Source organism: Malaya genurostris, chromosome 1, assembly GCF_030247185.1.
Source record: "Malaya genurostris strain Urasoe2022 chromosome 1, Malgen_1.1, whole genome shotgun sequence".
NCBI lineage: Eukaryota > Metazoa > Arthropoda > Insecta > Diptera > Culicidae > Malaya > Malaya genurostris.
In genome coordinates this window covers 96796663-96805839 of record NC_080570.1, presented here as the reverse complement: position 1 = coordinate 96805839, position 9177 = coordinate 96796663, and the positions used below count along the sequence as shown (strand labels likewise).

The 9177-nt window shown below is 39.8% G+C and overlaps 1 protein-coding gene across 1 annotated transcript; it reads right to left on the bottom strand.

The window, feature by feature from the left end:
- Window positions 1-5278: 5278 nt before the first annotated feature.
- On the bottom strand, window positions 5279-7013 carry LOC131425190 (zinc finger protein 624-like). The gene is made up of 4 exons (XM_058586850.1): window positions 6828-7013; window positions 6228-6773; window positions 5524-6168; window positions 5279-5463 (listed from the first exon to the last, which is right to left on the bottom strand). Exons 1-4 carry the CDS (start codon window positions 6942-6944, stop codon window positions 5320-5322), a joined length of 1452 nt encoding a protein of 483 aa, XP_058442833.1. The 5' UTR covers window positions 6945-7013; the 3' UTR covers window positions 5279-5319.
- Between the last annotated feature and the right edge of the window lie 2164 nt (window positions 7014-9177).

Here is a 9177-nt window from a genome sequence, read left to right as displayed (position 1 = left end):
AATATAAATCCTTCTTCGTTTGTTCCCAATCGTGTTCATTTTGTGGATACTTCTAATTCTACTGTGTTTTTCGACACATCCATGAAAGAAGAAATTCGTGGAATCCCGGATCCTGTACGCCCTCAAGAGATCCCAAAAATTTTTAATAATAAATTTAAAGAAGTCGACTGTAATAAAATGTTTTACACTGACGGATCATATCTAGACGGGTCCACTGGCTTCGGTATATTCAATGTAAATTTCACCGCTTCCTATAAACTCAGTGATCCAGCTTCAGTTTACGTCGCAGAACTAGCTGCAATTCAGTATACCCTTGAGATCATTGACACTCTGCCCACAGATCACTACTTCATTGTATCGGACAGTCTCAGTTCCATTGAGGCTCTCCGTTCAGTGAAGCCTGGAAAGCACTCACCGTATTTCCTGGGGAAAATACGGGAACAATTGAGTGCTTTATCTGCAAAATCATACCAGATTACCTTGGTTTGGGTCCCCTCACATTGTTCCATACGGGGCAATGAGAGGGCGGACTCGTTAGCCAAGGTGGGCGCACTAGAAGGTGATATCTATGAAAGACCAATCTGCTTCAATGAATTTTTCAGTTGCTGTCGTCAGAAAACTCTAGCTAGCTGGCAGAATACATGGAATAGTGGAACTCTGGGACGATGGTTACACTCAATAATCCCACAGGTATCGACGAAAGCTTGGTTCCGGGGGTTAGACGTGAGCCGAGACTTTATTCGTGTAATGTCAAGGCTCATGTCTAATCATTATATGTTCAGCGCGCATCTCCGGTGTGTGGGGCTCGCTGAGAGTGGTGTCTGCGTTTGCGGTGAGGGTTATCATGACATCGAGCATGTTGTTTGGATGTGTGTCGAGTATAGTGATGCCAGGTCCCAACTCATAGGTTCCCTTCGGGCCCGAGGTATACCACCCTTCGTACCAGTCCGCGACGTCTTGGCAACTCGAAATCTTTCTTATATGACTCTCATCTATAACTTCTTGAAAACTATCAATGCTCAAATTTAGTGCTCTCCCTATCTCTTTCTCGTCTACAGCTCTACCGCACTCTTCTTTACGTTGCTGGAAGTATGGCCTGTGTAAACGATGCTTCGGAGCATGCACCTGCCTTGAACTGACTGAGTTGCTGGAAGCTACCCAAAAACGTCACATCAACGTCAGAACACACCAACGAAGCATTCCAATCCAGAATAATCTCTTCATTGCTACAAGCTGAAAAACATGAAGATTCATCGAACGCAAAATGTGTCTAAAAGATGTATGCCACAAACCAATGATGTATTCAAATTTCAATTCAATACTGTGTAGGTCCCACCCTCCCTATGTCCCCTTACTAACTGGGGAGTATGCCGCCCCGTAATACGGCATCCCTTTCTCTCTCCCTAACAACAAGACAATCGGCCACGTTAAGCTAAAGCAAATGAGCCTAATAAAAATTTTATTTGAAAAAAAAAAACTGTCAGTCTGCTTTGATGATACGAGTAGGAAGTCGATGTGGAAACTTATAGTATTTGCGATGCGGAGAATCATCCTTGAAGGTGAGTGAAGGACATCATCAAGTAAACTGCCAACATCAATGGCACCGTCGGTTGGGCCACCGTGATTGGGCAGCAATCGAACGAATCAGTAAAGAGCAATTGGCAAGCGGCATGAAGGTGAGTGATTGCAATTTGAAACTGATATGTGAGTGTTGTTTGGAGGGTAAAATTTCTCGTGATCCATTCCCTCCGAAGAACGATTGGTAATCTTCTGCTGTGTTAGACATTGTGCACACAGACCTGTGTGGCCCAATGAAACACACAACCCCGAGTGGAAATCGGTATGTAATGCATATCATCGATGATTTTAGAAAATTCGCCGTGACCTATCTGCTGCAAAATAAAAGCGATGCCGCACAAAATCTAAAAGATTATGTACGCTGGACAGAGAATATTTTTGGTCGCAAACCGAAGGTCATTCGCTCAGACAGTGGTGGTGAATTCGACAACGGAGAACTACGTAAATTTTATAAGAAGGAAGGTATCAAACCGCAATTCACTACACCTTACTCACCCCAGCAGAATGGAGTGGCCGAACGAAAGAATCGTTCAATTACCGAAATGGCAACATGTATGTTGTTGGATGCTGGTTTAGACAAACGGTATTGGGGCGAAGCAGTGATGACAGCGACATACCTGCAGAATCGATTACCTTCTAGAACTATATCCAAGACACCGCACGAACATTGGTGGGGACATAAACCAGATTTGAGTCATCTGAAAGTGTTTGGTTCCCAAGCTTACATGCATGTTCCGGACGTTAAGCGTAGCAAATTGGTTTCAAAAGCTACGAAGTTAGTATTCGTTGGATATTCACTCGAGCACAAGGGTACTTCTTCCATCGAAATACCGATGGATGATTCTGCTCAACGCAAATCACCAGATATAAAGTTGATACCCTTTAAGGTGGAGTTTGAGGAGAAACGGGAAACTGATAATTCCGATGACAAATATTTTGAAGCAGCAAATCCTGAAATCGAGACTACCGAAAACGTTCGAACACGAGGAAAAGTTCCTCAACACTTTGATGATTTTGTGCTGGATTACGATGTTGGTATTGCTGCGTGTGCTATAGAAGAACAGATAAACTTTCAAGAAGCTGTGAAAAGTCCACAATGGCGTCAAGCAATGGACGAAGAAATCTAATCTCACAAACTATGTGGAACTTGGGACCTTGTATCAATGCCACCTGCAAAAAGGGCTGTAGGTTCTAAGTGGGTTTTCCGTTTGAAACGAAACGAGTTCGGCGAAGTAGTCAAACACAAGGCAAGAGTTGTTGCGCAAGGGTTTTCTCAGCGTGCAGGAATAGACTTTGAGCAGACTTTTGCGCCAATTGCGTGCCAAGCAACGCTTCGTATTTTCCTTGCTATAGCGATGAAAAGAGGATTATCCGTACAACATTTCGACGTAAAAACCACCTACCTCCATGGTACGCTGGAAGAGGAAGTGTTCATGAAACAACCTATTGGTTATGAAGCAAAAGGAAACAAGGAGATGGTTTGCAGGCTTAAACGTAGCATATACGGCCTACGACAATCGGCCAGATGTTGGCATCAAAAGTTAAATAACATCTTGATGAAATACGGATTCATAGCAGCAGGCTCTGATCCCTGTTTGTACATAAAGCAAAATGATGAAACTACCATTTTCTTAATGGTTTATGTGGATGATATCCTGATAGGATCGTCAAAGGACAATGAGATCTTAAAGTTATTTGATTATCTACAGCTGAAATTCCAAATAACTAGTTTGGGTCAAGTGCGTCATTTTCTTGGCTTGGAAATAACACGATACGGCGATTGTTTCACAGTATGTTTGAAAACATATATTGACAACCTAATCAAAAGGTATGGTATGGAAGACGCTAAGCCTGCGAAATCTCCAATGGATGTTGGTTACCTGAAAATGAATGATGAAAGCAATACTTCGAATGACTCAACAAAATATCGAAGCCTTGTAGGAGCGCTTCTTTATTTGGGTGAAGTTGCCAGGCCGGACATAATTTGAAGTACGGCTATTTTGGGACGAAAGTTTCATTTGCCCACGAAAGCTGATTGGAATGCGGCTAAGCGACTACTTCGCTATCTAAAAGGGACACGAGACTACGCTCTACAGCTGAAAGGAGATGTGAATCAACCTTTGATCGGTTACTCTGATTCGGATTGGGCAGGAGATGTGAGTAGGAGACGATCGTCCTCGGGATACGTGTTTTTATTCGCTGTAAGAATTATTTCATGGGCTAGCAGGAGACAATCGAGCGTAACCTTATTAACTATGGAGGCCGAGTACGTTGTGCTTAGTGAGGCTTGTCAAGAGGCCATTTGGCTTAGGCATTTGTTACAAGAGTTTGGAGAGAAATAAATTGATCCCACAATTATTCTAGAGGATAACCAATCCTGCTTAACCTTCGTGCAAAATGAAAAACAGAGTCGACGATCTAAACACATAGACACGAAACAACGTTTTGTCTCGGAGCTTCGTGTTGCGAAGAAGATAGCTTTGAAATATTGCCCGACAGAGAAGATGCTGGCGGATATATTCACGAAACCATTAGGACCCCAGAAGCATAAACGGTGTTGTGAGCTGTTAGGATTGAATGAAGCAGTTCACATTGAGGAGGAGTGTTGAGCGTGCATTATTACACTGCTTCTATCAGTGTGCCCCTCGTTTGGGCTGTCAAATACAGTGAGACTGATGAACGTGCATTCTTCATTCGAGTTGTTGTTCTTACCGCGTTAGAACGCGTTATTTTCTTTGTTCACTAAATAAAGTTACAATCGTATGTTTCTCGCGTGTTTACTTCGTATTTACCATCCCAAAATTCCGATACGCTGTTTTTCACTGCCGATGCAAACCTGAAAAGCCATCAACTAAAAGCTGTAACGCGTATCTTTATCAAATTGTAACGCTAATTGATTGTATGTGATGATGTTTGCAATACCGGCAAGCCCACCAACCAATGGAAGTGAATTGGTTTTTCTTATTTATATTAATTTGTTTTTATAATATCGATTTTCAATCACATATCAATACATACAACGTCCAACTTCATCGGTGTCGCGACTTAATGCGGAACGTTAGCGCTTTAGTTAAGGGCACATAAGCAAGTGGCAGATTTACTTTGTGCGCCGTTCGCCAAACGAAAGGTGCCGATTGACTCGCTTGTGTTTTCCAAACCGAGCTTCGGTGCTAGTTTTCGTGTACGAAATCGACTGGTACCGCGTGTACGAAATCGAACACAGCACACCGTGTGCATCGTTCGTAGAGGCGGTGTTGTGTTTTCTTCTTCTATACCAGCGCATGTACGTACCGGCGCGATCGATTGGAACTTATTTGAGTTTTGAAGTATATCTTCGTGTTTTGCATCACCGCTCTGTATAACTGTTTCAAATTTTCACAGTTTAGTTAGTTAGTGCACTAATTTTAATTTTTTTTTTGCACATTTTACCCCATAATTCCGGAACCGGGATTCAGATCCGAATAAAACTCAGAAACTTTGTATGGGATCACAAGACGTTTAAATCTATGTTTGGTAAAATCGGTTCAGACATTATCGAGGAAATTAGGCGCACAAGAACGTTACATACACACATACACACAGATATTTTGGATACTCAACGAACTGAGTTAAATGTTATGACACTCGGACCTCCGAGCCTCGGTTCAAAAGTCGGGTTTCACGGTGATAACGTAACCTTTTTATATGAGAAAGGCAAAAATTAACCACTGATATTTTTTATTTTAGCATAACCGACAACATTTATTGTAATTGATCTAGAGATTTTACAGTTATCTTTTCCCCCGTGGAAGACCATGTAACCGGCTCACTAGAATGAATTTTGTAGTGCTTCTTGAGTGACTCCTTCTTAGCGAATGATTTATCGCATACATCACAGTTAAATACCTATAAAACAAAATTTTGTTCAAAAATTAAGAATAATAAAACACTACAGAGCTCAACTACCTTAACGCCTGTATGCACATGTGAGTGTTGAACCAAAAGTAACTTGGTTCTAAAAGATTTTTCGCATACATTGCACGAAAACGGTCTAATGTTAAGATGACTTTGATTGTGTGACCGAAGTGCCTTATGAGAGGTGTATGATTTTCCACACGTGTCGCAAAGTAAATTCAGAATTTTACTATGTGTAGCAATATGCTCATTTAACTCACGCCGTGTTGGAAACGTTTGTTCGCAACATTTATATACATAGCCTAATTCTTCTACTTCTGCCCCATGCACTTGACTTTTGTGGTTCTCCAAGTTGAAGGAGTTTGTGTAAACTTTACCACATTGATCGCAGATCAATTGTGGCTTTGGATTGTGTGAAAGTCGATGTTGATATAGCGCACGACGAGTTTCGCAAAACTTTCCGCATTGCTCGCATGTGCAACTAACTTTCTTGCAAGCTATGTTTTGATTAATATGAGTTTGTAATTCCTCAAAGCTACAAAACTTTGATTTACATGTTACGCAAACATAATGACAAGGATCTGTAAGGTTGATAACAATTCCTTTTGGATTTGATTGACGAACTTTGTACATAGACAAATTTTTTGGCGGTGGTAGCGATTTGATTCTTTGGTGGCATACCTGTTTATCCGTGGTCTACAAAAATATCACGATTGTTACCATAAGAAACCATAAGAATATGAAATGAGCGTTACCCGTTTACTTCGTGAGCTAAGGTTACTGGGGACATAATCCTCATCATCATTATCTTGAACAAAGTCCGAGTCATCAGTCAAACCAATATCCTTTATATTAACAGATAAAATATTATGGAAGTTAGAATTATATTCTTCATCGTCGGTATCATTGTATTGAACAAAATCTTCCGCGGGCAAATTCTCGATTTCTTCATCTAATACTTCCATTTTCATTTTTATGAATGGTTCATCTTCCAACTGTCCGACTCCCTCCAAAGGATCTATTAGAGGTTTTTGTATTTTTTTTACAATAACTGACGTTGTATTGAGTTTTTGTAGCACTTCTTTAACGCTTTGAGTTGGTTGCTTGATGTTTTGAGCTGACACGGAATTAGCCAACGAACGAATCTGTGCTACCGACATAATATTACTTCGAAAGCGACTGGAATGCTCTAACATATCTTTTTCTACCTCAAGTGCTTTCTGTACAAAACTTTCCATTTGTTCTATTGTACTGGCGCAATCTGTACATGATAACTTTGGAAGCGAATCTGATGGTTCGAACTGTAAATAAAATCAATGGCTAAGAGCGCAAACTTGAGTCATACAGGATTTTACCTTTAGCGGGAAATATTTCACCAGTTTTTCACCTAATAACGTTTCAATTAGATCAATAATCACGTCCTTTTTACTTCCACAAAAGCGACATACTTCAGCCAAATCCCAAGATGCCATTGAAAATAACACATCAAATAACAACTAACAGTTCGCTTGATGAAATATAATAATATAATATAATACTGATTCTATTTGACAGCAGGGATGCCAGGTAATTTTTTCAAAAATCTGTGATCAAACCCAAAACCAGTCTGTGAAAATGTGTGACCGTTTTTCCAGTTCAAAATCAATTTGGAGAGCAAAAAACAAAAAAAAAAGGTCTCACAAACCAACACGCTCTGTACCTTTTGCCTCTACCACTCGTCTGTGAAAATCTGTGATCATTTTCAGAAATCTGTGAAAATCTGTGTCATTTTTAAAATCTGTGCAGAAAATACAAAATCTGTGACACACAGATTAATCTGTGAACCTGACATCCCTGTTTGACAGTTCAGAGATGCCAGATATTTTCATAGACAATCTGCATTACCTAGAGTGACTATAATCAGAGTGGCGACTGCTGTTCGTTTGGAATGACAGCTACCAGTTCCAAACGAGCAAACGACCTGTCAATTCAATGTAAAGCCAATGGAATGTTTTTAATTGTTGCCAGCATTACGGATGAGATGTGGTCACTCTGGTTATAGGCACTCTAGCATTACCCATCTATATAAATTAACTATTATATCTATATTTATATTGAAACGATGTTGAGAGAATATTATTCTTTTTATTACATTTTATTATTTTAGGATAAAAAAAACAAAGAGCGAAATTGGCAAGGTTTGGTTTTTTCGGATCAATGTTTTTTTAAACAGAAACCAGTGTAATGTTGATTTCTTGAGTACTACAATGTATAGCCAAAGATAAATAATGAAGACATGTACGTGCTTATATTATTGCGTGCTAATATTTTTGAAATATGTGGTTCGTTCCCGGTACTTTCTGAAATGACCGCACTCACCGCTTGGTGGAGCGCGAGATTAATTGCATTGTTATCATTTCAACCAAAGTGTGCCATAAAATCTCAATATATACAAATGAGCTACCGAATCGAAAGGGTTCTCACGGTTTGACATTTGCATTATGAATGTATGATGGGAACTCAGCAGTGCAACCAATTTATCACCATTGGTGCCAGTTTCACGGAGGACCGTAGATGTGCGCCAAAAAAAGATCGTGACTGTCATGTCTGGAAATTCGTTTGTGGTATAGCGATCGAGTACCCTTTTTTTTGATACTTTACTGTTATTCCCAGGCATTTGAAAAATTGTATTGAACCAAGTTTTATGCTCCATTCTAAATAAATATTAGTTTTCGCACAATGAATTAAGATCAACATTATTACCTCAGAGTAAACACTTTTTCTTCAACTTCTACTATGATTTTTCAAATGAATTAGCCAGTTTTTAGAAAAAAAAAACGTTGAATAGGTGAAATAAATAAAAATTGTCCTACCGATTTGATAGCTCTTTCTAAAAGTACCATCTCTAAACAATCAGTGCCTCTACATTTTATTGCAACGTCATTGTGCCAATTATTCCAGTACAGAGTCAACAAGCAAAATCAACATTTCCAATCTGTAGGCCATCCCGAATGCGAAAAAATAATTTTTTATCTGGAGCGAAATATTTAAATAAAATAATTGAAAACCTAATCAAAATAAATTAATGTTTTAATTAATTAAATGTTTCAACACCGATAATTTTGGCAATTTGTTCCCAAAATTACGGTGAAAGCAAAATACCGAGAATTTCAATTTATTCGCGTTTCGCCTTCGGCTCATCAGTACTTAAAGCAGTTCAAATTGAACAACCATCTCGTGCCTAGCAGTTCAACTTAAACCGCTAAGCAGACGCAATCCATTCTAAGTACAGTTTACATTCAATCCCAAACCAAATACGACATTTCCACGTATTTGGATATCCCGGTCATACACCTTACAGAAATGCGCGTTCGCATTCACCTCGACCTAAGTCCACCGCGCAGGTAGCTAGCTTGCTTGCCCTGCATAAAGCGGAGGTCGATAACCAAATCTATGACATCACAGCTGGGCCACAGCTGTGAACGTTTTTACCAGTCCTTCTCCATTAGCATGACATTCTCTCCCTCTCTAGGGTTTTTTCCGATTTCTCCCGCTCCAGGTACGTCCGGTAGGAAACGATAAGTTATGGTAAGAATAATTGTACGGCTAGAGATAAGTAGAAATGAAAATACACATTCATCATTGAAAAACCAGTCAACCACTCTGGTTCTTAATCCGAAAGCACTACATGGCGAACCGTTGACATGTGTCACGGGCCAAAGTTAT